The sequence below is a fragment of the Prionailurus viverrinus genome, chromosome B4 (assembly GCF_022837055.1).
Source record: "Prionailurus viverrinus isolate Anna chromosome B4, UM_Priviv_1.0, whole genome shotgun sequence".
NCBI lineage: Eukaryota > Metazoa > Chordata > Mammalia > Carnivora > Felidae > Prionailurus > Prionailurus viverrinus.
Genome location: NC_062567.1, coordinates 88598777 through 88626160, shown reverse-complemented (window position 1 = coordinate 88626160; position 27384 = coordinate 88598777). Strand labels below are relative to the sequence as shown.

The following is a 27384-nucleotide window of genomic DNA, read 5'->3' as shown; positions in this document are numbered from 1 at the left end:
ACAACATGAAGTCTGAAATCATTATGCTAAGTTAAAGAAGTCAGTAACAAGGAACCACATATTGTAGGATTCCATTTGTAGGAAATGTCTGCAACAGGCAAATCAATGGAGACAAAGTAAATTAGTGTTGCCCAGAGCTGGAGGGGACGAGGGGGTCAGAACTACGAGGTACAGGTACTAAGAGGCACATCTTGGAGAAGACGATGCAAGTGTTCAAAAATCCATTGTGGTGTCAGTGGCACAACTCCATGAATGTACTAAAAGCGACTCCGTTTTACCCCTTTAATGGGTGAATTGTATGTGAATTATAGCTCATTAAGGTTCTTTTTCAAATATTGGAATCACGGGTACATTTTTTTTTTCTTAACCTTTTCTTTCACCGGTTAACAATAAATAGAGCTCTAAAAAAAATAAAATCACTGAGAGAAAATAATTTTCGGGCGGTAGAATACCTTCAAAACAATGTATTCATAAAACAAATAACAGTCATGTGCCATGATGGAGGGGTTAGCTGATGCTACAGTAGAAATCATATTGACTATATAAATGTATCAAATCAATACACTGTACACTTTCAAGGTACACAGTGGTAACATATGTCAATGGTATCTCAAATACAGAAAAAGAAATGTACTCCCAAATCAGAAGGAATTTCCAGGTGAAGTGGGTCCGGCCGGCCGTGATGGAGTAAGGAGCCTTGCCAGATGAACACTTGGCAGAAGACCCAACATCCTGAAAAATGTGTGTCAGTTAATAATACGAGAGGCGTAATTACAGTCTGTCGTGACCATGGCTTCATACCATGGGCAAAGACCACCCAACATGATCATGGAAGTTAATAAAGGCATTGTTGCAAAAATAAAACACTTTTTAAAGTACAAACTTTAAAAAATATATACATATATGCTATCAGTTCTCATGATGACAGATGTTGAACTCATTAAGGTTTTCTATGATCAAACGGATTTAAAATATCTGCTAACACAAACACCTTAAAATAAAACCCCAGTTACACATATCCTGTTTTGTACCTTAATATTTTCAAGCTACGATGTTCATTTGTGTTAAATAGAAAAAAGACAGACAGAGAGAGAGAGAGAGAGAGAGAGAAATTACTTTGCGCAATCTGAAATCAAATTAAGTTTCTTGATTACTTGTGGGTATGAAAAGTTGCCGGGGGGTTAAACTATTCAGTCTCAAATTCCGAAGTTTCAAAGACACTTGCGGAGATGATTCTTCCACCTGTTAGGACAGCAATAAAAATGAGATTAATTTCGTGAAAATACACACAATTTGCCCTATGTACTTCTGTTTCTTCTACTTCCACGGGAGACTTAATATCTTCCCCACCCCTTGGAAGACCTGAGGAGACCACAGCAATCAGCTGTCGGCAACTTGTGGGATCATACCTGCTTTGGCTCACTGTGGTATCCCTAGCACCCAGCTCTGGGACGGGCATGAAGAAGTGACTATTTGTGAATGAGGGTATATATATATATATTATATATATATATACACACACACTATATATATATACATAATATATATATATACACACTATATATATATACATAATATATATATACACACTATATATATATATATATATATATATACACATATATATATATAATACACACACACACACACACACACACACACATACTTTCTACAGGTATGGCCACTACATAATTTGGCAGCTCAGTTCAAAATGAAAATGTGGGCCCTTTGTTCAAGGTTAAGAACTTCAAGATGGTTAAGTGCAGAACATTAAAGCAAGTATGGGGTAGTTTTAAGCACAAAGCCCTGAATGACTGACTACTGCTCAGCTGCACATCCGTGACACCGGCCTTGGGTATGATAAGACAAAACACTGCAATGCCGGTACTCTTGGTGCTGTTCGTGACTCCCAAGCACAAGGCAAGGGATCAGTACGGTCATGAGAAAGTTTCACCGCCATACATAGGGAAATGAGAAAAATAAGTACAATCAATCTTTCACAATGCTAAACCTGTTCAATTTAGAGGACTATACTGGTTAACTTTATGTATCAACCTGACTATGCCATGGTACCCAGATATTTGGTCAAATATTATTCTAGATGTTTCTGTGAACCTATTTTTACATGAGGTTAACATTTAAAAAAATTTTTTTAAGGTTTATTTATTTTTCAGAGACAAAGACAGAGCGTGGGGGGGGGGGGGCGGAGCAGGCAGAGAGAGGGGAAGACACAGAATCTGAAGCAGGCTCCAGGCTCTGAGCTGTCAGCACAGAGCCTGACGTGGGGCTCAAACTCACGGACCGTGAGATCATGACCTGAGCTGAAGTCGGATGCTTAACCGATTGAGCCACCCAGGTGCCCCAACATTTAAATCAGTAGACTATGAATAAAGCAGATTACTCTCCATAATGTAGGTGGGCCTCAATTGATCACCTGAAGGCCTTAAGAGAAAACTTAAAAGAAAAAAGATTGCTTCCCAGAAAGAAAGAATTCTGCCTGCCCTTGGATGCAAACTGCAATGTCAATTCTTCTTTGGGTCTCCAGTCTGCAGGACTACCCTGGAGATTTTGGACTTGTCAGCCTCTACGATCATGAGCCAATTCCTTAAATAAATCTAGACAGATAGATGACAGGTAGGTAGGTAAATAGACAGGGACACAGACACAGGCTACTGGTTCAGGAGAACCCTAACAGAACTATCTTTATTTAGGGATTTTGTGATTACTCCCTTTCTAGATTTTTTTTTTTATAATAAAATGTCATTTTCTTTCAAAAAAATTCTGGAAATCACTGCTTTATATGATAAATTTTTAAATATTGATGCATATGCTTTTATTTAAAGGGGAATTTCTGTTTTGTACCCCCCTCCCTTTTTTTTGGTTGTGGGACACAAGGCAAAAAAAAGCAACAAAACAAAACCAAGCAAAACAAACAAACAAACAAAACTCAGGACAATATTTTAAGCTTTTTTTTTTCAAAACCCAAAGCTATTAATCCACAGAAAAGCCAAAGCTTTCATGTAGGAGAGGCTCAGCCATCAGTACTTGCAGAATTAAAATGCTGATGTGGTTCTTATGCAGCCACCCGTATAGGAAAGAAAGGTGTGAGGGCAGCCCCGGTCAATGAATTTGAGCTTCTAGAAATCACATATCTCACAATTATGGAAGACACAGAAGTCCCTAATTTATCACTCGCGAGCCTTTGAATTCTTAGTTTCCTCATTTCCAGGGATTTCTGTAGATGTCACATGTTTTTGGCAAGGCTTGCGAGAAAACTGACCCTCTGCGGCCAGCGCTGGACTCTCCGTGTTCACAGACCAGAGCTTAAAAAGTTTGGCAAGCTCGGCAGCAAAGACGGGTAACGCTGTCATTGTCTCTTTGTACCACCCAGAAGCCAGAAGCCACCCATCCCACGCTGGCGTGAAGAAATATAAAGCAAGAAAATTTTAGGCCAAGACTTTTTGTTTGGAATTTTCTGTTCCAGGTCCAAAGCCTTATTACCCCAGGGTCTTTGTAAGAGGTGATACAGTCAATTTCAGGAAAAGATGTTTTGCTGATTTGGTAATTCCATATCAAAGAGTTGACTTGGAGCACCAAATGAAGCTTAGAATCGGCAGGGATCCTACTACTTCCAAGAAGGTAAAAAAAGAAACTTTGGGTTTTTTTTTTTTAACTATGCCTCCTCTTGTCACTTTCCTTACAAAACCTGTCCCTCAGCCTCATTTCCCAATCCTAATGTAGCTGGATCCCCCCGGGAAGCCCAAGCCAGAGCCCGAGAGTCCTGCTCGGGCCCAACCCCACCCACATATAACCGGCCATCAAGGCCCGTGCACCCCTTGTCCCTAAGCATCTCTTTTCCAACCCCATCGCTACCACCTGACTTCAGAACCTAATCATTTTGTTCAAGCCACTGAAATCATCTTTGCGCTAGGAACTCATCCCCTATGGCCTCCCAAAACACCACTCAACTCCGAAGTGACCTTCCAAAACTTCAGTGCACCGGGCTCTTAAAATGCCTCTAGCGTTCTCCGCTGTGTTCAGAAGAACGTTCAGCCTCCTGGGAAGAGCCTGTGTCTTCCGACTCTTCCAGTGTCTTCAGCTCAGCCTCCGATGGCGTGCGTACTCCAGCCACACTACTCCATACTTGCGATGGCCCAACAGGCCAAGACGTCACATGCCGCATGTGCCGGCAGCATCTCAGAGGACAGTTTCACTGTCCCCTATCCATGTGGGGTCAGAGGCTATCTCTGTCCTCCTTTCAGAACTCTGCTTGGTACTGACAGCTCACATTAGCACTTTCCCCTCGGGGCCCCCACCCTGGCCCCTTTCAAGGTCATGGCCTTGAAAGCCTACGGACCCCAGCACCCCAGCACGTGAAGCGACTCTCAAACTTCTACTGGAACTTCATTTGTTCCAAGAATGTTGATAATTACCCGGCCGCTTTCACGGACAGTGGGGATAAAAGTGAGACTGTGGCCTACAAAGGGGAAGGGGAGGGTGACAAGGAAGCTATGCGGAAAGACGGTGCAGGATGACAAGGTCTCTCGGCACGCCACCTGTGCCGACCTCATGCCAGGCGACAAAGCGCGCTAGGATCGACCAGGCACAGGGGAGAGGACACGTGGCAGAGGGGAGAGAACACTTGTTTTTAGGTCCGATAGCACAATTTAACACTAACGAAAAATCCACAGCCACGTATCAGCACCCTGAAGTCAACACGACTTAAATACAGCGGGAGCACACGGGAACGTCACTCTTACCATCAGGACTTTGCTTGGACTTTCAGCATCACTCATGCCACAAGCTCTTTTGGACCCACGGGGTTTTGATGGATCTTCATCTGTATCCACCTCAGCGGGTGAAGAGAATTTCCACTCTCCGGCCAAGGGGAACGTCCTGTCATCAGCTGCGGAGGCCTTGCTTCTGGGTGTCACGGTGCTGGCTGTGACTGCAAGGTGTGACGGTGTTGACGGCTGTGTGCCGGGCCTGCTGCTGTCTCCAGAGCTCTCCGACGGGGATGCGGAATCCGCCAGAGACGCGCAGCTCTTGGAGAGCTTGTTTTGCAAAAAATGTTTCAAACGGGTTTTTCTAGGGGCACTGCTTTTCATAATTGCACTCCGGAGGTGAGACTCTTCTGCGATGACATACACTCTGCCGCGGCCCCGGGTCACTGCCGTATAAACGTGCTGCCAGTGCTGGCGGCCCGCCTTCCCAACCACGTACACGACCGTCTGCTCCTCAGACCCCTGGAGTGGGAAGAATGCGGTGGGAAGGGTTAGTTTTGCACAGGGGGCTCTTGTCTTCACACGGTCCACCAAGATAGAAAACAGACAAGTCCTAAAAGGGATCTCTGCTAGTCGGCCAGAATATTCACCTAAATCCACCTTACGCTTCTGGTTTATTCATTATCCGAGACCTCATGATTCCTAACTGTGCTGTTAAGTTCAGGTCTGACGGATCCACAGCTGGCTTGTAGAAACCCAGCAAAAGCTTGAAAGATTGCATGCGGTGCCAAATCTTCCCTCATAAAAAGAATGTTCAATGATCGTGTAGGCTCTATGGATAAATGTGTTACCCTATTTGTACCTACAGGAGAATAGATAAGTTCGTTTGTTTATATTCATATCAAGTATCTGTATATAAACATTTGAAATACTATTCTGCAAATGGCAAAGGCGCTTTAAAACTTAACAAAATTTTAAAAACTGGATACTTTTGGGGCAGCTGGGTGGCTCAGTTGGTTAAGGGTTGGACTCGACTTTGGCTCAGGTCATGTTCTCGTGGTTGGTGAGTTCAAGCCCTACGTTGGGCTCCACACTGGAACCTGCTTGGGATTCTCTATCTCCCTCTATCTCTGCCCCTCCCCTGTCTCCCTCCCTCCCTGCCCCTCAAAATAAATAAATAAATTCTAAAAAAATAAAAAACAAAAACTGGATACTTCTACATAAAGCGTGATCCCAACAATGTAACACAAAATAAAATTACTCTGATCCAAAAACATACACACAAATGAACACAAATACCTAACAAAAAAGAGTCACACAAAAGAAGAAGGAAATCCTATCAAAAATTTAACTAGTCTATCTCCAAAATGGAGGCTCTATGGATTACTTTTTTTCTCCTACTTTTCTGTATTCTCCCATTGTTAAACATTTATTACTTTCATCAAGGTGAACAAAATAAAAGAGAACAATGAACTTGTGCTTTTTAAGTTTAGCAAGAAGAATTACATAGGCAAGGAAAATGCCCAATGTCACCACATAACTGTGAGCAAACAATTTCAAGTTTTGGGACTATTCAGAGTCCCTATTATTTTCAGGGCCGACATAAACTAAGAAGTGCTTTGAACCATTCTTTCTCCCAATGTCCCATGTCCCCATACTCCCCCCACCAAAGGAATTGTGGGAAGACAAATGAGAAGACGAGACAGGTAGGAAACACAGATCCCCAGTTAAAACCCTCTTCCACAGCAAGCCCTTCTGTCTTACCTAGACACAGAAAATTGGAACCAATGCTTCAGATTATCAAAGTGTGACAAATACTTCCTTCTGGTGCTGCTGAGTCTCAGAAATGTACTTCAATGACACCTGATTATGCAAACGCCAAATCTATTGCAGAGATGCACAGCACCATTTGTCCCTCTGGACTTCATATTGGGTACTCCTAAACTGGTAAATGTCTAACCTAAACTTAGTTCACTGAGCTCCTAATCAAGGAGCATAGAAAAACCCAACAGCTTCATAGTCCGTCTCCCTCGCACACACACGTGCTGCAATCCACGGCCCTCACAGCATCTATAGGGATACGCATAAAAAGCAAATCCAATCACATCCGACTCCGCTTAAAGCCACAGCTCCCGAGCTCTCAAAGCAAAGTCCTAACTCCTTACTATGGCTCGGCTGGCCCTTCAGAAGCCAGCCTTGGACCTGCTCCCTTCCCTCCTCCTCTCCTCTCCTCCTTTCCATGCAGAAGCCACACTCCATCCAGCACCACGAACCTCTTTGTGGTGCTGCCAGTGCCAGCCCCCTTCTGGATCAGCTGTCCCATCTATGCACATTCCAGAGCCCCAGATTCCCTCTGTCAGGGACATTTACTGAGCTGGAATGTAACTGTCTGCCGCCTTCACTGTATTCCTCCTTGCTGGACTGTAAGCTCTGCAAAGGCAGGGCCGCGTCTTTCTTGTTCACTGCTCTTTACCCAGTGTCTAATGAATAATTATAAAAATTAAACAGCCATGCCAAAGGGGTGCTTAAAAAGCAGGACATGGACATCTGACGTCATGGCAATAACCTGCTATAAATTATTCGTCCATTTTTCATATCTTCCTTGAATCATGAGAGCTTTCAAACTTCTTAAAGGAGGCAGGTTTCCTACACTGACTTTTAAATTATGTATACGTCCGTTATCTAAATGTGTTCTAAAACTCTACATCTGTACGAATAAACACAAACCATTGATTCCTTTCATGATGTTACAGGCTCAGAATCTGAAAATATACGGACCTTAGAATAGGGGTTAAAACACTCTCTCTGCAAATGGTCAAAAAATAAATACTTTAAGTTTTGCAGGCCAGCTGTTCTCTATGGCAACCACTCAATTCTTCCTTTGTAATGCAAAAGCGGTCAGAGCCAATATGTAAGTGAACAAGTGCTGCTGTGTTCCAATAAAACTTTCTTTACAAAATCTGGTAGTGGGCCAGATATGGATACCATATTAAATCATACAGTCCTATGGCACAAAAACAGACACATAGACCAATGGAATAGAATAGAAACTCCAGAACTAGACCCACAAACGTATGGCCAACTCATCTTTGACAAAGCAGGAAAGAACATCCAATGGAAAAAAGACAGCCTCTTTAACAAATGGTGCTGGGAGAACTGGACAGCAACATGCAGAAGGTTGAAACTAGACCAGTTTCTCACACCATTCACAAAAATAAACTCAAAATGGATAAAGGACCTGAATGTGAGACAGGAAACCATCAAAACCTTAGAGGAGAAAGCAGGAAAAGACCTCTCTGACCTCAGCCGTAGCAATCTCTTACTCGACACATCCCCAAAGGCAAGGGAATTAAAAGTAAAAATGAATTACTGGGACCTTATGAAGATAAAAAGCTTCTGCACAGAAAAGGACACAACCAACAAAACTAAAAGGCAACCAACGGAATGGGAAAAGATATTCGCAAATGACATATTGGACAAAGGGCTAGTATCCAAAATCTATAAAGAGCTCACCAAACTCCACACCCGAAAAACAAATAACCCAGTGAAGAAATGGGCAGAAAACATGAATAGACACTTCTCTAAAGAAGACATCCGGATGGCCAACAGGCACACGAAAAGATGTTCAGCGTCTCTCCTTATCAGGGAAATACAAATCAAAACCACACTCAGGTATCACCTCACGCCAGTCAGAGTGGCCAAAATGAACAAATCAGGAGACTATAGGTGCTGGAGAGGATGTGGAGAAACGGGAACCCTCTTGCACTGTTGGTGGGAATGCAAATTGGTGCAGCCGCTCTGGAAAGCAGTGTGGAGGTTCCTCAGAAAATTAAAAATAGACCTACCCTATGACCCAGCAATAGCACTGCTAGGAATTTATCCAAGGAATACAGGAGTACTGATGCATAGGGCCACTTGTACCCCAATGTTCATAGCAGCACTCTCAACAATAGCCAAATTATGGAAAGAGCCTAAATGTCCATCAACTGATGAATGGATAAAGAAATTGTGGTTTATATACACAATGGAGTACTACATGGCAATGAGAAAGAATGAAATATGGCCCTTTGTAGCAACGTGGATGGAACTGGAGAGTGTGATGCTAAGTGAAATAAGCCATACAGAGAAAGACAGATACCATATGGTTTCACTCTTATGTGGATCCTGAGAAACTTAACAGGAGCCCATGGGGGAGGGGAAGGAAAAAAAAAACAAAAGAGGTTAGAGTGCGAGAGAGCCAAAGCATAAGAGACTGTTAAAAACTGAGAACAAACTGAGGGTTGATGGGGGGTGGGAGGGAGGGGAGGGTGGGTGATGGGTATTGAGGAGGGCACCTTTTGGGATGAGCACTGGGGGTTGTATGGAAACCAATTTGTCAATAAATTTCATATTAAAAAAAAAAATCATACAGTCCTAGAAGCTCTTAGGAGGTGATCTGGCCCCCAATCCTTCTACCCTCCCTTATCCCCCCTTGCTTCTCTGACCTCGTCTCTTGTCACTCTCCCACACTGGCCTCCTTGCTGTTCCCGTTCTTCAAATGACAGACAGCCTGCCACCTAAGAACTGTGGCCTTGGGTATTCCGTCAACCTAGAATGCTCTTCTCTCGGATACCCACATGGTTAACTTCTTTACCTCCTTCAAGTGTTTGCTCAAATGCCCCGTTCTCAATGAGGCCTACACTGACTACTATTTAACGTTACAACTGCATCCCACACCTATCCCTGCCCTTTTTCCATAGCATTTGCCACTTTCTACCATAATATGTACAGTTGACCCTTGAACAACATGGGTTTAAACTGCACAGGTCCACTTACACATGGATTTTTTTAAATAATAAATACAGGGCAGTCCTGTAAATGTATTTTCTCTTCATAATAATTTTCTTTTTTTTAATGAATATTTTTTCAGGTTTATTTATTTTGAGAGAGAGAGCACGAGTAGGGGAGGGGCAGAGAGAGAGAGAGAGAGAGAGGGAGAGAGAGAATCCCAAGCAGGCTCTACGCTGTCAGCGCAAAGTCGAATGTGGGGCTCTATCTCATGAAATGTGAGATCATGACCTGAGCTGAAATCAAGAGTCAACTGCTTAACCTACTGAGTCTCCCAGGAGCCCCTTATTTATAATTTTTTTAATATTTTCTTTACTGCAGCTTACTTTTCTAAGATTTTGTTTTAAAGTAATCTCTACGCCCAGTGTGGGCTGAACCTTACAACCCCAGATCAAGAGTCACACACTCTAATTCTTGAGGCAGCCAGCTGCCCCTAGCTCACTTTATTGTAAAATAACGTATATATTACTAATGTATAACATACAAGATACGTGTTAATTGTTTGATGACCATTAAGGCTTCCAATCAATGGCAGGCTATTAGTAGTTAAGTTTTCAGGGAATCAAAAGTATACATAGATTTCCGACTGCAATGGGGGGTTGGTGCCTCGAGCCTCCACAATGTTCAAAGGTCAACTGTAGTTTACTTGTTTTAAGGTTGTATCTGTCTCTTTCCTCCTCCCCAGCAAATGTAATCTTCACAATGGCAGGTATCTTTCTTTGTTTCATGGACTGATCTAAACCAAGCACCAAGGACAGTCTGACTCAATAAATATTTGTTGAACTGAACACGGAAGAAACAAACTACACTGATACAAGATAATAATCACGAATGTTCTTCGAGGTAAGAGATGCTCTTTCAACCACAAAATGACAGATTCAATAAAAGGAACAACTAGAGATATTTACTCCAACCTTAGCAAAGTAATAAAAAGACCTCTTCAAACTTCATTTGTCCAGAAATGTAACAGAAGACTGGATTATAAATTTGAGGAAATCTCTTAGGAAAAAAAAAAAACAGCAAAATAATAATGAGATGGAAAACAGGAGAGAGGTAAGAAATTCAGACAATCATTTCTGGAGGCCCAACATAATAGAGATTCTAGAAAGACAAAACCCAGAAAACACAGGGCAAGAAACTTAAGGAAATTATTCAAGAAAATTTCCCCAAACTGAATGATACGAGTTTCTAGAATTACACAGAGTCCATCATAAAGATCCAAGGGAGAAATTTTGCCAGGACCTGCAGCCAGGAATATATGTACTTCTTAACAACTGGCTGTTTTGGGTTTTGTTTTTTTTTTTACCCAATAGACACAGTCCACTGACTGCTTCTCTCTTATTTTGAAAACAAAGCCAAATCTTCAGCCTACATTAGCAAGCAAATAGGTCAGTGTGCATATGCGCATCCCAACCCTCCCTTGGCAGGAATGCGTTTACCACCCTTACCTTGATCTTCTGCATGACATCATTTCTTTACCTTTTAAAAGGAAAGGCTGAATTGGGGCTATTTTTTTGAAAGCCATTTCGACTTCTTTTTGGAACTGAGATGGAGTAGGTTAATAAATAAAACACCATCCGTTAAAAAAAACCACACACACAAAAAACAGAACCCGTATGCTAATTAGTTTGCCTACCAGTAGAGGATACAGGCTAACCTAAATTTTTCCACATGCAAATGTAGGCTCATGCAGCTTCATGATTAAAGCAACATACCAACATCAAAGAGGGGCACGCAAAACAACGAGTTAAATACCAGAACCACAAATAGCTTATGAGAAGTCAAGAGTATTAAAATGAGCTTAAAAGCAAATTGCACTAAATGCAATGTTGTGTCCAGGATTAGATCCTGGAACAGAAAAAGGATATTCTTGGGAAGCTGGTGAAATCCAAATAAAGCGTGGAGCTTTGTTAATAGTAATTCTTCCAACGGTAATTTCTTAGTTTTAACACAAACACCATAGTTATGTAAGACGTTGACATTAGGGAAAGTCAGATGAAGGGTATATGGGAAGAGTCTCTGCTATCTCTCAAACTCTTCTATAAAACTAAAATTATTCCCGGGCGCCTGGGTGGCTCAATTTCAGCTCATGTCATAATCCCAGGGTTGTGGGAATCAAGCCTTGTGTCAGGCTCCACGCTGAGCTTGAAGCCTGCTTAAGATTCTCTTTCTCTCTCCCTATGCCCCTCTCCCCAGCTCACGCTCTCTCTAAAATTAAAAAAAAAAAAAAAAACAAAAGCAAACCTAAAATTAAAATTATTCCCAAGTAGAGAGTAGTTGCCTCAGAAGAACAGAGGAAAGGGATGTATTTGTCAAAACCCATCCGACTTGATAAATTTAAATATGCATGCAAATTATACCCCAATAAAGCTGATTATACAATAATAAAAAAAGCAAGCTGCAAAAATACATAAACATCAGGAAGCCATTTATGTAAACTTTGGTAACCTTGTTCCTTTTTACAAAATTAAGAAGAAAATCTTTGAAGGTACTACTCCATGGCTTCCAAACCAGTTCAAATCACTTTATAAACGTCCACTGTTACCTGAAAAGTGTGAATAGTTCTTGCCCAGGCATGTTTTATATGACAATATTTCATCAGTTTTTCAAAGTCCACGGTTATTTCCAAGCCAGCCATATTATTAATGGTCAAAGATCTTCTCTTTCCAAAAGTTACATCAGTTACATCCTATGATCGAAACAAAGAATTATTTTGTATGTTTTCAAATAGGCACACTGTAAATATAGTCTATTTTTGTGCTGAATATTAAATGCAGACTCAAGTAAAATTGCATGTATATTCACAATTGTTAAGAACTTTCAAAAGGCTTAAAATCTACACTTGAGCACAAACTAAATATATATATACACCCAAACTTGAATAAATTTGAAACTTAACCTTAATCTGATTCTATGGAGAATAGTCTGTGTGCCTGACTTATTCTGAAGTCTATACATTTTTCACTTCTCGCACTGACTACGTAAGTCTGCACATATTCTTTGCAAAAAGTTTATGTTTCCTCACATCCTCACTGCTTGTAAAGAATAAGCTTCTATGTTTAAGACGGTGTTTATACAATGAGAACAAATTCAAAGAAACCTCAATGGTTTTTGTATGTAAGCAGCAACCAAAGAAATGATGTTTTGCAAAATATATTAAGTATGTCACTTGTCCCTTATTTTTTGTTACTTGAGCCCTCCGAACTTAATAAAAATGTTTCTTCACAAAGTCTTCCAGAAAATATGAGAAAGAAACCTATCCCACCTCATTTTATGAAGCCAGTTTTACTCTGACACCAAAACCAGACAAGACGTTACTAGAAAACTACAAACCAATATTCCTCATAAACGTGAATGCAAAACTCCTTAACAAAAAATTATGGAAGAATGTCAACAATTCCGATATGATTAGGTTCTGAATCAAACCTAGGGCAATTAAAAAAAATCTACCTCTAATAAGGTACTATTTTTCTGTTGTCACCTACCTTTGTTATAAAAAATATTTCTCCATTGCAGAGTCGAATATCACCTTCAAAGTCATGCTTATTTTTAGCAAAACCACAAAGAGTACCATTAAAGTCTTCACCACTGGCCTCTCGTTCATTACTCTCCTGACTGGGAGAGGTATCTTGAGGGAGTAGCTCCGAGAGATACACATTCCTGGTACAACAAATTTTATCACCAACTCCAAACTGAAGTCTATTCCGATGGTCTCTGAGTTAGAAAATGAGAATATGTCATCAAGGTTTGGAAAGCCTCAATTTCATTTTGTTTAGGCATTAACCCCCACTCAGATCTGATCCAATTCTCAAAATAATTTCCAAACTCTCTCTCCTTCACTTTTGTTCTCCAAATGTCAACAAGAAATCAGGCTCCCACAGTCGTGGTCTGGTTACCTATCCTGTCTGTGGCACCTCAAACTCAATGACATTTCCCAGGCAGATGTTTTCAAGTTAGAAATCTTGGCATAAATGCTGATGTCTCTCTTTGCCTCTATAGATTCTAAAAGTTATCCAAATTTCTTACTTGACACATCTCCAAAGGCAAGGGAATTAAAAGCAAAAATGAACTATTGGGACCTCATGAAGATAAAAAGCTTCTGCACAGCAAAGGAAACAACCAACAAAACTAAAAGGCAACCAACGGAATGGGAAAAGGTATTTGCAAATGACATATTGGACAAACAGCTAGTATCCAAAATCTATAAAGAGCTCACCAAACTCCACACCAGAAAAACAAATAATCCAGTGAAGAAATGGACAGAATACATGAATAGACACTTCTCTAAAGAAGACATCCGGATGGCCAACAGGCACATGAAAAGATGCTCAACGTCACTCCTCATCAGGGAAATACAAATCAAAACCACACTCAGGTATCACCTCACGCCAGTCAGAGTGGCCAAAATGAACAAATCAGGAGACTATAGATGCTGGAGAGGATGTGGAGAAACGGGAACCCTCTTGCACTGTTGGTGGGAATGAAACTGGTGCAGCCGCTCTGGAAAACATGGTGGAGGTTCCTCAAAAAATTAAAAATAGATCTACCCTATGATCCAGCAATAGCACTGCTAGGAATCTACCCAAGGGATATAGGAGTGCTGATGCATAGGGCCACTTGTACCCCTATGTTTATAGAAAACATGTTTATATGGCTTCAACAAGAGCTAAATTATGGAAAGAACCTAAATGTCCATCAACTGATGAATGGATAAAGAAATTGTGGTTTATATACACAATAGAATACTATGTGGCAATGAGAAAGAATGAAATATGGCCTTTTGTAGCAACATGGATGGAAATGGAGAGTGTGATGCTAAGTGAAATAAGTCCTACAGAGACAGACAGATACCCTGTTTTCACTCTTACGTGGATCCTGAGAAACTTAACAGGAGACCAAGGGGGAGGGGAAGGAAAAAAAAAGTGAGAGACGGAGGGAGCCAAACCATAAGAGACTCTTAAAAACTGAGAATAAACTGAGGGTTGATGGGGTGGGAGGGTGGGGGGGGGGGTGATAGGCATTGAGGAGGACACCAGTTGGGATGAGCACTGGGTGTTGTATGGAAACCAATTTGACAATAAATTTCATATTAAAAATAAATAAAATAAAAAAATAAAAGCTATCCAAAGTCTTATGGATTCTGCCTTTTAAATTCATCTTCTCTCCAATCTCTCCTACCCCTGCCCTATATCACGTCTTATCCCACGTACACATATTTCTATTCTTGTAACTATGATGTTAGATCGGAATAACAGCAGCAAGTTGAATAAATGCTGGTGATGTACCAGTTACCGTCATAAGTGCCTTAGAGATATTATTTCATCCCATCCTGACTACAACTCTATGAGGGAAATTCTGCATCGGTATCCTATTTTTACACATATGGACAAGTTAAACTACCTGCCTGAGATCACAGTCACTGGGACACAGACTGGGTGACCCACCGCTGGTGCTTTCTAATCCTTTGTTAGGCTACTAAAGTGGGTTTTTTTTGTGGGTCATCCCTCAACAGACTGGGAGTTCCTCCTGCAACTTCCACATCTTTATTCTCTGCACTTAACAAACAGTACAGTGTTGATAAATGCAAGAGAAGTGAGTTAATTTTTCCTGTGTGTAAACACAGTAGCTTTTCTACACTGCTATTTCTCTGATAGATGTCCCCTGGGGTTGTTCTCTATGGGCATCCTGTTGCTAAGGGTCTTGGACATGCCTACACACATATTATACTTGAAAAAAAATTCTCCTGAATTCCCCATACTCATCTCCAAGAAGCTGGAGGTTGCCAACTTGAAAACCACAAGAAACACTGTATTCCTTATTTTTCTTATTACACTGATTACTGAAACAGTTCCCAAGGAGACATATTTAATTGAAGAGATCATTTCACTTCACAAATGAGAATAAAAAAGATTTCTGAGTATGTGGCTACAGTGATAAATGTCAAATAAAAGAACAGCAAAGGAAGGGCTATCCTCAAGCATTCAGACCCCTTGTGCTCACTTGATCAGGCGGCCCGTGTAGTGCTTACAACAGCAGGCGTTGATTAAGTCACAGTCTTGCCTGAAACACACAAACAAGCAAGGGTCACCTTAATGATATCTGCTTTGTGCTCACTTCTGTTACCAACAATTACAATGTACTACATGCTATAAAAAGTTTCCAGGAATCTCACCAGAGAAAAGCATTTTGTAATTTTCATCTTTTTAAAAAAGATTTTATTTTTAAGTAATCTCCACACCCAATGTGGGGCTTGAACTCACAACCCTGAGATCGAGCATCATATGCTCTCCTGACCGAGCCAGCCAGGTGCCCCCAATAATTTTTATCTTAACATAAACCGTTTCCATTCAGATTTCCTGGGAGTTTCCAAATATAATATTTGGTAGAAAGAGTCCTGTTTAAAAACTTCCCTCTGCCATATCTAACAAAGAAAGACCTCAAAATTAGAGACAAAATTAGCAATGAGAGTCTCCCATTCATACAATACCTGTATTGGTAAGTTACGAGATTTAAATGCTACACTAAGCACACTAAAATACTGCAAATGCTTTACCTTCTAAATGCAATGAATTGCGACATTTGTGCATCCTGTAGGTCATTTTCTTTGAGCAAGGTTCCAACTGCAGAATATAAATCTAATACAAGAATATAAGAGAAAAAAAGTTAACAAGGAAAAGCACCAAATTACAACATTGTTTCAATGGAGAAACTAACGCAAACGGAACACAAGTTCTCTATGGGAACATCAACCTCATTTGCTACAGCAGCCAGAGCAACACAAGAGAGAATGGAGATAAGGGTTCCAGATACCCTATCCTCAACAGAGAGGTCAACCACTAGCCATTAGAACAGCTCCTAATCTAGAACACAACCCCTCATCACTGATGGCTTGTGAAAGCTGAATTTAAAATATGAGCAAGAAGACAAAATATGTAATAGAATTACTGCACCGTAAGACTTCTTTCTGTCTTAAGTTCTGGTGGGAATGAGAAATAATTTGAGTATCTATAAGCTTTGCATCTGTCATTTCACTTTTAATCTTTACAACATGCACAGGAAGCTGTTATTATTATATCCAAGGTTGATACTTAGTAGAAAATATTAAGATACTTCCACAAAGGATGGCAAACAGCTACTCCCCAAACACTGCAACGCCCCACCCCCCACCCCAACCATGTGTTTCCTACCTACCCCCAGAACCCCCAAACCTCCCCATGGTTCAGCAACTAAAAGGTTAACCCTGGCACAGCAGAGGCATCCATTCTAAGAGTGACCATACCTCAGCTATTACATAGTTTGACCACAAACACTGATTACAGTCTAGATACAATGTGGAGCCGGGGCTCTTGGAAGTAAAAGCAATTTTCCAAAAAGGGTATGGTGCCTGGCCTCCCTCTTTCAGACTTCAAATCATTGGCAATGATGACATCCACTTCCAACCTCCCTTAAAGTAGAGAAGTAGGCTTCCTCTAACCTGTCTTACCAATAGTACAAAACAGTGAACATTTCTCATGAGAGACAGATGTAACAATTTGGGTAAGAACATTCTAGGCTTTCGTGCCTTCCCCTCACAGCAGATGAATCCCAGGGGAATGAAAAAAAACAGCCCAGGCCTTGTGATGCCCTGCTGGAGGAAGCCTAAATTAGTTGCTTACTGAGCCCTTCCTGGTTCAGATGAAGGGAAGATTATCACTAAAAAATGGCCAATGCTCAGCTCGCCCCCCAGCCAAGCCCTGGGCTGCCCGAGCAGGAATTTCCAAAGGTCTCACAGGGTATTGTTTTCCTTTATATGTACAGGATCGTGTTGTTCTGCTCCTTGCTTTTTTCACTCTCCCTACACCTTACAGATCAATACGTACACCATATTTCATTGATTCTAAGATATACATTTTTCTCACACTTTAGCATCTCTGAAATTCCAGCCCAGCTCTGAAGCCTGTCTTAGGCCCCTGTACTTTGGAATATAATGGAGTCATGTACTCAGTGATTTCATTATCAGTGAAAGTGCACTATATGCCTCTCTCTAAGGAATATTTATTTACTCAGTTCTTTTAAGGAAGGGACTAATTTCACAGCTGAAGTCTGTGACTGAGATAGAAAAACAGCATCAGCTGAGGGCTCTGTTGCCATTCTGAAACAGAGCACTTTTTTTTTGTTAAGTACATTCTCATTAACATAAAGAAGGGGTGTCAGAAGGAAAACCAACCGTATTTCAGGTAAATCTACAAGGAGTGGCAAGGAGGGCGAGTTATTTAACTGCCTAAGTCTTATTGTATTTCATAATTATTAACACCTACGCTTAACTAAACTGTCGTGAGAATAAATATTACCTATTAATTCTTCATAATACGTGTAATTAAAAACATCACAAAACGATGCGGCTTATAATCCCATGTATTAAAATGGAAATAAATTATACATGCTTGTGTATGGATATCATAAGGTTTAAAGGATAAACACCTAAGTCTTACTACACAGCAGGAGTGGTGGGCGAGTAATGGTGATAGTATGTGACCTTTCGGGGTTGCCTGAGAGGAAATCAAGAGGAAGAGTACAAGGAAATATTCGTTTTTACTTCAAACACTTCTGTATTATTTGACCCTTTTTAAGGAATATAAGTTATTTCTATGATCAAAAAAAAAAAAATCAGGGGCACCTGAGTGGCTAGTTGGTTGAGCATCGGACTCTTCATTTCGGCTCAGGTCATGATCTCACAGTTTTGGGATCAAGCCCCGCATCCAGCTCTGCGTTGGGCGCGGAGCCTGCTTAGGCTACTCTCTCCCTCTCTCTCTGCCCCTACTCCCACTCTCGCCCTCTCAAAAAAACAAAACAAGACAAAACAAAAACCGAAAGGGCATTTAGAGAATACTACATATCATATGATCCCATTCCAAAAGAAAAAAAACATTACTGTAACACATGAATGGACACGAAACCAAGGGAACCACATATGCGACACACAAAGCAGGAAATGCTTACGTGTAAAGCCGTGCGTCACCTGCTTCACATACGAGCGAAAGTAGCTCAGTAGTTAGGGCACACCCGTAACAATGATGGCAACTACAATAAATTCCCAGCAGTGATCATTTAAATCCTCACTAATTCAATTTTGAGTAAACCATCACACTATTTTTTTTTAAAAAGTTTGCTAAGTTTAGAATACAAATAACGATCAAAAGGTTTACTCTACTTGAATTAACTTGTAATAGTTCATTTAAGATCTATTATTTACAAAAAAACTAACAGTGCCTCAAAACTGAAGAATGCCCTCAACCCTCCTAACAGCCCCACAGGCAGTGCCACTGTGATCCCCAGTTTACAGATGCTTAAGTGATGTGACCTGCGTCGGGAGCCTGTGCTCTTTTTGACCTTGTTGTGTTGTCATCCTAACACCCACAATCAGAAGCGATGCTTGTCATTTTGTAAGAAACTGTAAGAACTAGTAGGAGGAACTCCAGCTGGCCACAGTTTCACAACCACTACCTCTGGTTCACAAATGTACCCAAAGCAACAAATGTATTTACTTTCCCAACTGTTATAAAAGAAAATCTTCATTAATTAGGATATGCTTCCTCCTGAATGAACTTGGATTCCCGGAGCTTTGCTTCATTTTAAACTGATCATCTATATCCAATTATTCACTCAACAGATATTTACTGAGCCCTTAGTGTGTTATGTGTCAAAAGCTTACTTCTCGTGTGTGTGTGTGTGTGTGTGTGTGTGTGTGCGTGTGTGTATGTGTATGTGTGTGTGCATGCGCGCATGCATGTGTGTATCATTAGTCCTTCCAAATTCCTTCCAGCACGAGCTGTTACAGATAAGACCTGTTAAGGCAGGTTTGGTCACATATGTTGGGCTAGGAAAGCTTACTTCTTTACAAAATTCTAAGGTACTCTGCTTTTGATGATTAATAAATTAATTTATGGTTTTTTTAAATTTTTTACTGTTTATTTATTTTCGAGAGAGAGAGAGAGTGCAAGCGGGGAAGGGGCAGAGGGAGAGGGAGACACAGAATCCGAAGCAGGCTCTAGGCTCTGAGCTGTCAGCACAGAGCCTGATGCAGGGCTTGAGCTCTCAAACTGTGAGATCACGACCTGAGCCTAAGTCGGACGCTTAACCGACTGAACCACCCAGGCGCCCCGTAGTTTATTCATTTTCGGTGCCTAAATTTTTTACTAGCAACGTTTACCTTCACCGTCAAATAAAATTATAACCAGTCATTTAATAGGTACATTGCAAAACTGAAACCATAACCCTACACAATACAGAGGCTTACACTTACAAGAGTGATGATCACTTTTTGAGAACTGAGAACTGGCATCCTCTTCTGGGAGTCGGATAAAAATAAATGTTTTATCTCGTATTGAGACAGGGAATGTTGGATTATCAGAGATATTCAGCTCTGCATCAAATATTGGAAACTGGCGTCTTGCGATTCTTAAGTGAAGATAAAATAACACACCAAGAACATGAGTATCCAAAAAAGTGTCTTCGTATATCATCAGAGATAATGTCAATACTATAACTAAAATCCGCTAATAGATAATAAATAGGGTGAAAAGGCTTCCCATATATGCATGGTAAATAGTAAACGAGTTTTACAATAGACTTAGCAAGACCATAATGTTACATTTATCAATCAATCCCCTGTCTCTAGCAAATTAAAAGCATTAGAGAAAAATGTCAGGGAATTTACCATTCTGGGAAGTTGACCTACCTTCCTCCAGACCACAAAAGAACTATAGGAGGTAGGTATTAGCCTCATTTCACAGGTGAGCAGCACGAGGCCCATGGCCAGAGGGAGAAAGCAGGGGAGCTAGGAGGCAAATCCGGGCCCTTCTGGCTCCATAGCCCTTCCTATTTACATTAATGTGGACTCTTTGGGGCCTTTTCCAAATGCTTACATCACACTCTTTTTCTCCTTTTTTCTGTGTATAGCATTTACGTGGCCTCATTTTCTCACCGGAACCAAATATCCACATCTCTTGTCACAACAGAGTCTCTCCTTGGTTATCTGGAAGAAGGTGGATTCCCTGACAAGACCCAACATCAGCCTGGCTATCAGAGCTAGTGGTACCCTACTGTCACCTTCAACCCTCCCCAACAGGGTTGAAAGGAAGAAAAGGGAAGGAGGCCACCCTGCTGAAATATCCCTGCAGATACAATTTTGGGAGTGCTGAGAATCACCATGGATTTCAGGTTTTGCTTCTGACCCAGAACATGAAACATAACTTCTATCTCTAGGAGTCCTTCCCTGGTATCATTGGGATCCTTCTGACATTAAATATCTGGTGATGATGATTAGGAAGAAATGATAAAGGCAGCACAGCCTAAATGACATCAAAAGCATTACTAAGAGGAATTCCTAAGTTTCAGATAAAACTGAGTTCTAAGAAATCTAATGTGCATTGGGTTCTTCTAAGATTTTCAGATTTTAAAGTGACCAATCATCTACCAACCTCCCCAAAGTGAGGTGGCCTTTGGGTAGGAACAGAAGGGTTATACAAAAAGGGTCTAACTGCGTTCTTTTGCTTAATGTCTTAATAGGAACCTACAACATCCTACCCTATCCCTGTCAATTCTTCCTATAGTCCTACCCAGGGCAGACAGGGGCATTAGAGAAGGTCGGTTCTAAATGTTCTAATTTCTGCTGACATCCAATGAAGAAAATGTTCAAGCAACAAAAACAGCATTTTATAAGAATGTCAATCAAAAACAAAGAAAAATTTCGGCCCAATGAATAAAATGGTCTCTTAGTATTCTGAGATCCCACTCCATCTATTAGAGGATCACTCTAAAGGCTTATGAGAAGACTAAGGGAAGAAAAGGATTCTTTTCTACACTAAGGGGAGTAAGATGCAATGGGGGCCACCCATTCCATCAAGGAATACAACAGTGTGTTCCTTTTTTTTTTTTTTTTTTTTTTTTTGGCTTGGGGCTCCCCTTACAAAAATTGGAGATAATTCTTCCCCATTCTCCTTTGAACTCTAATGAACTCATTTCCAAGTCTCTGTTCCCCTTGGGCTTATTCTAGTCTCTAAGGTTGATAATAACTTTATTCACATATATACTTTTTAAATCAGGAAGGTACATTTCTTTTTTTTTTAAGTTTACTTATTTATTTTGAGAGAGAGTGAGTGAGAGCATACAGGGAAGGGGCACGGAGAGGGAGAGAGCGAGCGAGCGAGAACAAAAGAGAGAGAGAGAGAGAGAGAGAGAGAGAGAGAGAGAATCCCAAGCAGGCTCCATGCTACCAGCTCAGAGCCCAATGCGGGGCTCAAACCCACAAACCGTGAGATCATGACCTGAGCCGAAATCAAGAGTCAGTCACTTAACTGACTGAGCCACCCCAGACACCCCCAAAAAAAGTCATTCTTTTTTTTTTTAACGTTTATTTATTTTTGAGACAGAGAGAGACAGAGTATGAAGGGGGGAAGGTCAGAGAGAGAAGGAGACACAGAATCTGAAACAGGCTCCAGGCTCTGAGCTGTCAGCACAGAGCCCGATGCGGTGCTCGAACTCACGGACCGTAAGATCATGACCTGAGCCAAAGTCGGACGCCCAACTGACTGAGCCACCCAGGCACCCCCAAGAAAAGTCATTCTTAAATTTCAATAATAATTCATGCTAGACCAGTAATGAAAAATATTACCTTTGTTTTTCTAACTGTGGGTCAAAAAGTATATATATACCTGAAGGCTAGAATAGGTTCGCTACAAAAGCACAGTAAATGTACTGCACTGAATTGCCCTAATTCAAAAGCTAATATGTATTTTTTTAACCTTTGATTTCTAATACAACAGAGAGAAAACGCAAAATTTTAGTTATACTGTACCTCGTAGCATTGTTCACAATTAGCTCAGATTCTGCTCTGTGGTTTGTCTTTAGTTCAATAGCACAATTTCTTGACTTAAGAGTCTCAAAAAGATCTCTCAGCAAATTACCAGGTTCAATGCTGGGTAACTGTCTAATATCACCTAAAAGGGGAACAAAAAGGATACAGTAGGTTCTAAGTAACGAGGGTCCTGAAATTTAGAAGTTGTTTTTATTTCTCCCTACTGACATATGTTATAATTACAAAGACTTACTCTAAGAAAAAAAAAGCCCCAAACATCTTTGTTTAAAATTACTTAAGAACATGAACTCTTTAAAAATATTTAACAACAAAGCACTGAAAGTAAACAATATGAAATATAAAAAAGCAATAACACAATAAGGTAAAATCTGAATTGAATTCCTTTCAGACCTATAACCCCAAGCAAACTGTGCAGGGATATATATTTTAGCCAACATGTGAAGAGAAAAACAGGCCTTAGATCCTTAGATATATGGTATTTAGTCCCCTATTCAATCTTGCTCAATGTCTTAGTAGACCTGGAAGAATCTACGGACTCAAATAAATAAACTAAACACATGAAATACAAAATAAACAAACCCAACATACTTGATAATAAATTTCAGTAATACAGTGATAATGTTTGGCTCTATTAAAATTCTCTTTTTTTTTATTTTTTTTTTTATTTTATTTTTTTAACATTTTATTTATTTTTGAGACAGAGAGAGACAGAGCATGAACGGGGGAGGGGCAGAGAGAGAGGGAGACACAGAATCGGAAGCAGGCTCCAGGCTCCGAGCCATCAGCCCAGAGCCCGATGCGGGGCTCGAACTCATGGACCGTGAGATCGTGACCTGAGCTGAAGTCAGCCGCTTAACCGACTGAGCCACCCAGGTGCCCCTTAAAATTCTCTTTAAACAAACAAAACTTGGAGTTAAAAAAAACAACAACTACTTTTTCAGCACAAACTGGGGAAATGCTTAAGCCATTAACAGAATCAAATGCTCAGAACACATCCTCAAAGACCTAAGAGAATTATTTATATACAATTTGATTCTCACAACGCGATTCTATTTTTTCTCCATGAAATCATACAGTCTACAGACCAGAGGTACCCAACAGAATCTAACTAAATCTCACCAGAACGGGAAAGAATTTAAGAGGCTAGTGAGGTCTAATTTGGGTTATTAGCTGAAAATCATAAATTTACTCCTAAGTGGTCTGTAATTCAGACTTTGTATTATTCCCAAATGATCCACATCGTTATTTCCTCTGAGTGTGTGACATTTTTACCACCTGAACGGTCATCATTTAGGTGATTAGCAATAACCCCTAACAACTCTATTTCATTTCACCACCCGGGCTGCTAATATCCTGGCCCAAATGAAGAACCACCCAAGCTAATAGAGGGAGTAGTCAGACTGAACTCAGGGTAGCTGGAGTGTGGACTCTGAAAACTGGCTTCCCACCTGCAGGATATGGATATTAAAACCACCAAACGGTGTAAGCAACCTATTAACTGCAATGCTTTGAATAAACAAATTAGGATTCCAACAATATTTCACTTACCAAGGATAATAAGCTTAGAAAGTTTGGAGTGCTCGCACAATAAATTTAAAACTGACTTGAAGATCTTGACAGATACCAAACTCCCTTCATCTACAACCAGAACTCTAACAGAGGAAAACTTCCATGGGCTGTTCTTGGCCGGGTTTTTTTTCTTCCAGTAATAGAAACTATAATTGACCTATAAGCAAAGCATGGCATTTTAAAATTCAGGTTATAATAAATTTTACGAAACAAAATTTTAACATGTTATTTTAAAAAAAAAATTCTTTTTTTAAAGTTTATCCATTATTGAAAGAGACAGAGCACATGGGATGGGGGGAGAGAGAGAGAGAGAGGGAGAGAGAGAATCACAAGCAGACTCTGCACCACCAGCCAGAGCCCGATATGGGGCTTGAACCCAAAACTCTTGGGGCACCTGGGGGCTCAGTCGGGTAGGTGTCCAACTTTTGGTTTCAGCTCAGGTCATGATCTCCAGTCCGTGAGTTCAAGCCCCACGTCGGGCTCTGTGCTGACAGCTCAGAGCCTGGAGCCTGCTTCAGATTCTGTGTCTCCCTCTCTCTCTGCCCTTCCCCCCACTCACACTCTGTCTGTCTCTGTCTCTGTCTCTCTCTCAAAAATAAATAAATATTAAAAAAAATTGTTTAACAAAGTTCTTAAATGAGGGGCAGGGGGATGTACATAGAGTCACATAGGGAAACAGGCTAAAGAAATAGAGAACACAGGGGCGCCTGGGTGGCGCAGTCGGTTAAGCGTCCGACTTCAGCCAGGTCACGATCTCGCGGTCCGCGAGTTCGAGCCCCGCGTCAGGCTCTGGGCTGATGGCTCAGAGCCTGGAGCCTGTTTCCGATTCTGTGTCTCCCTCTCTCTCTGCCCCTCCCCCGTTCATGCTCTGTCTCTCTCTGTCCCAAAAATAAATAAAAACACTGAAAAAAAATTAAAAAAAAAAAAAGAAATAGAGAACACAAAAGTTTTAGGGCTCGATACACAGAAAATATAGATCAAGTAAATTTAAAAAGAAAAGATCAAATAGTTCAAAAAATTGCTTCCTGATAAGTACTATGTGTGTTTAACAAGCTTTGCACACGGCACTATTCTAATGCAAAATCTCCACCTCTCTCTTACTACTCTTGATTAAAGAGCTCCCTATTCTTTTCCAACCTTTTCTTGGCCTTCTGAGATGGTCCTGTCACTTTGACTCACCCCCTCTCCCCACTGGAATACTCCATTTTAGAAATAAAAGGCTGCCTTCCCAACCTATGAAAATACTATTTTTCTTCTAATATTCTAAGCTCTCTTACTTCCTTACCATTTAAATGTTTATTTTATTTATTTTTGAGAGACAGTGAGGAAGATGTAGGATCCAAAGCAGGCTCCAAGCTGTCAGAACAGAGCCTGACGCAGGGCTCAAACAGACAATCTGTGAGATCATGACCTGAGCTGAAGTCGGACGCTCAACCGACCGACCCAGCCACCCCTTACTTCCCAACATTTAAAAACATACCACCAAGGCTGACAGCTCAGAGCCTGGAGCCTGCTTCATATTCTGTCTCCCTCCCTCTCTGCCCCTCCCCCACTCACACTCTGTTTCTCTCTCAAAAATAAACATTAAAAAAAAGTTAAAAAAAAATACCACCACCAACAACAAAACAATTAAAGGAACTATTTATTAAAGATGTAATGGGGCGCCTGGGTGGCTCAGTCAGTTAAGCGGCCGACTTCAGCTCAGGTCATGATCTCACAGTCCCTGAGTTCAAGCCCCGCATCGGGCTCAGTGCTGACAACTCAGAGCCTGGAGCCTGCTTCCGATTCTGTGTCTCCCTCTCTCTCTTCCCCTCCCCTGCTCATGCTCTGTCTCTCTCTGTCTCAAAAATAAATAAAAACATTAAAAAAAATTTTTTTAATAAATAAATAAAAAATAAAGATGTAATAATATTTACTATTTTAAAAACATAGATGAGGAGAAAAATTTAGAAAATACAACCAAAGAACATTAAATATTTTGGTATACATCATTCCCAAAATGTTTCTACATTGTCACTATATATATAATATACGTACATGGATTTTTTAAATGGTATCGTATCTTTATTTAATGTTTCTACTGCAGCTAGGTTCAACATATATCTATTAAGGAAAAGCCTTCATATTTTCCACATGAATGCATCAATTCCCTTCAATAAAACCCTCATTCTCTCAGTGGCCTTGTCTCACAATAGAATGTTTGGAATCACTGCTAATTTGATTTTACGTATTCAATCAGTTACCTTAGAAATGCCTGGTTGACATTTTCCACTATACTTTTAGTGCTACCAATTCAATACAGGACCTATCTATGAGCCTAGATTACTCCCACAGCCTTACAGCCATGTTCCCTTACACACTAACTCAAAATGAAATTGCCTGATGAAATATAGGACACCTAGCTAAAACTGAATTTCAAATAAACAATAAATGACATTTTAGTACAAGTATGTGTGATCCAATATTTGGTACATCTTATAGTAAAGACTTGTTTTTATTTTTATCTGCTCCATCTGGTAACCCCAGCCCAAGGATGATAAATAAATGGGACAAATGCCCCATCAGTGCCTTTCCTATGGTCCTACACTCTCTCCTGCCCCTAAATGTGGCTTCAGAAATACTCTCCCAGCAGCATTCCAAGCAGATATTAACACACTGCCAATTTCATTCTAAATGAAATTCAAGATGATCCCACTCTGGCTCTCCTCTTCTAATCCAACCCTTAGACTCATCAGACGTGAAGGTGTAATGGAAAAAAATCATAAGCTGATCAGAAGACCCTTCCATCAATGAGCTACACTGAACCTCTCTAGGACTATGTTCACCCTCATGACAAATAAAGGTAATAGGTAACGTCACTTCTGGGGTGGCTCATGGCTCTGTGATTCTATACAGTCTTCCTTAAAACCGCTTTCTTCATTTCACTCTCTTGCTTAGGAACCTAAACAGCTCCCCAGTAAACCAAGTGCAAGCTTCTCTGTTAGGTCTATAATAAATGAGGAAAGTATGGCACCCCCGGAAGAATAATAAGCAGGGAGGTGAGAAATCTGAATCCAGGTGCTAGGTGCACTCCTGGTTAAGATCGTGGGCAAGTCCTTTAATGCTCCCAAATTTCAACTGGCTCTTCTACAAAATGACTCACGTCACTGATTTATCAGGGATTTAATGAGATGGCAAAATACTTTGCAAACTTTAGAGCTCAAATTCCCAGTCGAAACCAAATTCAATTTCCATTATTTTGCAATACATGGAATTCATTCCAATCAATGCAGTCACCTCAAAACCCATCATGATCGTTTTCCTCAATGCCTGTGGAAAGACCTGCCCCCTAAATAAAATGTCCTTCTCCTCACCTGAGGCTCTCTGTCCTTTAGAGTCCAATTCAATGATCATTTCCTTCAGAAATCT

At 40.6% G+C, this 27384-nt stretch overlaps 1 protein-coding gene across 3 annotated transcripts in view; it reads right to left on the bottom strand.

Moving 5' to 3' along the window:
• Positions 1 to 230: 230 nt before the first annotated feature.
• The window catches only part of HELB (DNA helicase B), a 33982-nt gene continuing 6828 nt past the window's right edge, over positions 231 to 27384 (bottom strand). For all 3 annotated transcript variants that reach the window (XM_047867726.1, XM_047867727.1, XM_047867730.1), the window contains exons 5-13: positions 23956 to 24133; positions 22387 to 22528; positions 19834 to 19988; positions 16105 to 16186; positions 15552 to 15611; positions 13037 to 13265; positions 12097 to 12240; positions 4761 to 5246; positions 231 to 1242 (exon numbers count right to left, since the gene is read on the bottom strand). In XM_047867726.1, the coding sequence (XP_047723682.1) occupies positions 1138 to 1242; positions 4761 to 5246; positions 12097 to 12240; positions 13037 to 13265; positions 15552 to 15611; positions 16105 to 16186; positions 19834 to 19988; positions 22387 to 22528; positions 23956 to 24133 (1581 nt within the window). In that variant the 3' untranslated portion in view covers positions 231 to 1137. The remainder of the gene's footprint in view (positions 1243 to 4760; positions 5247 to 12096; positions 12241 to 13036; positions 13266 to 15551; positions 15612 to 16104; positions 16187 to 19833; positions 19989 to 22386; positions 22529 to 23955; positions 24134 to 27384) is intronic.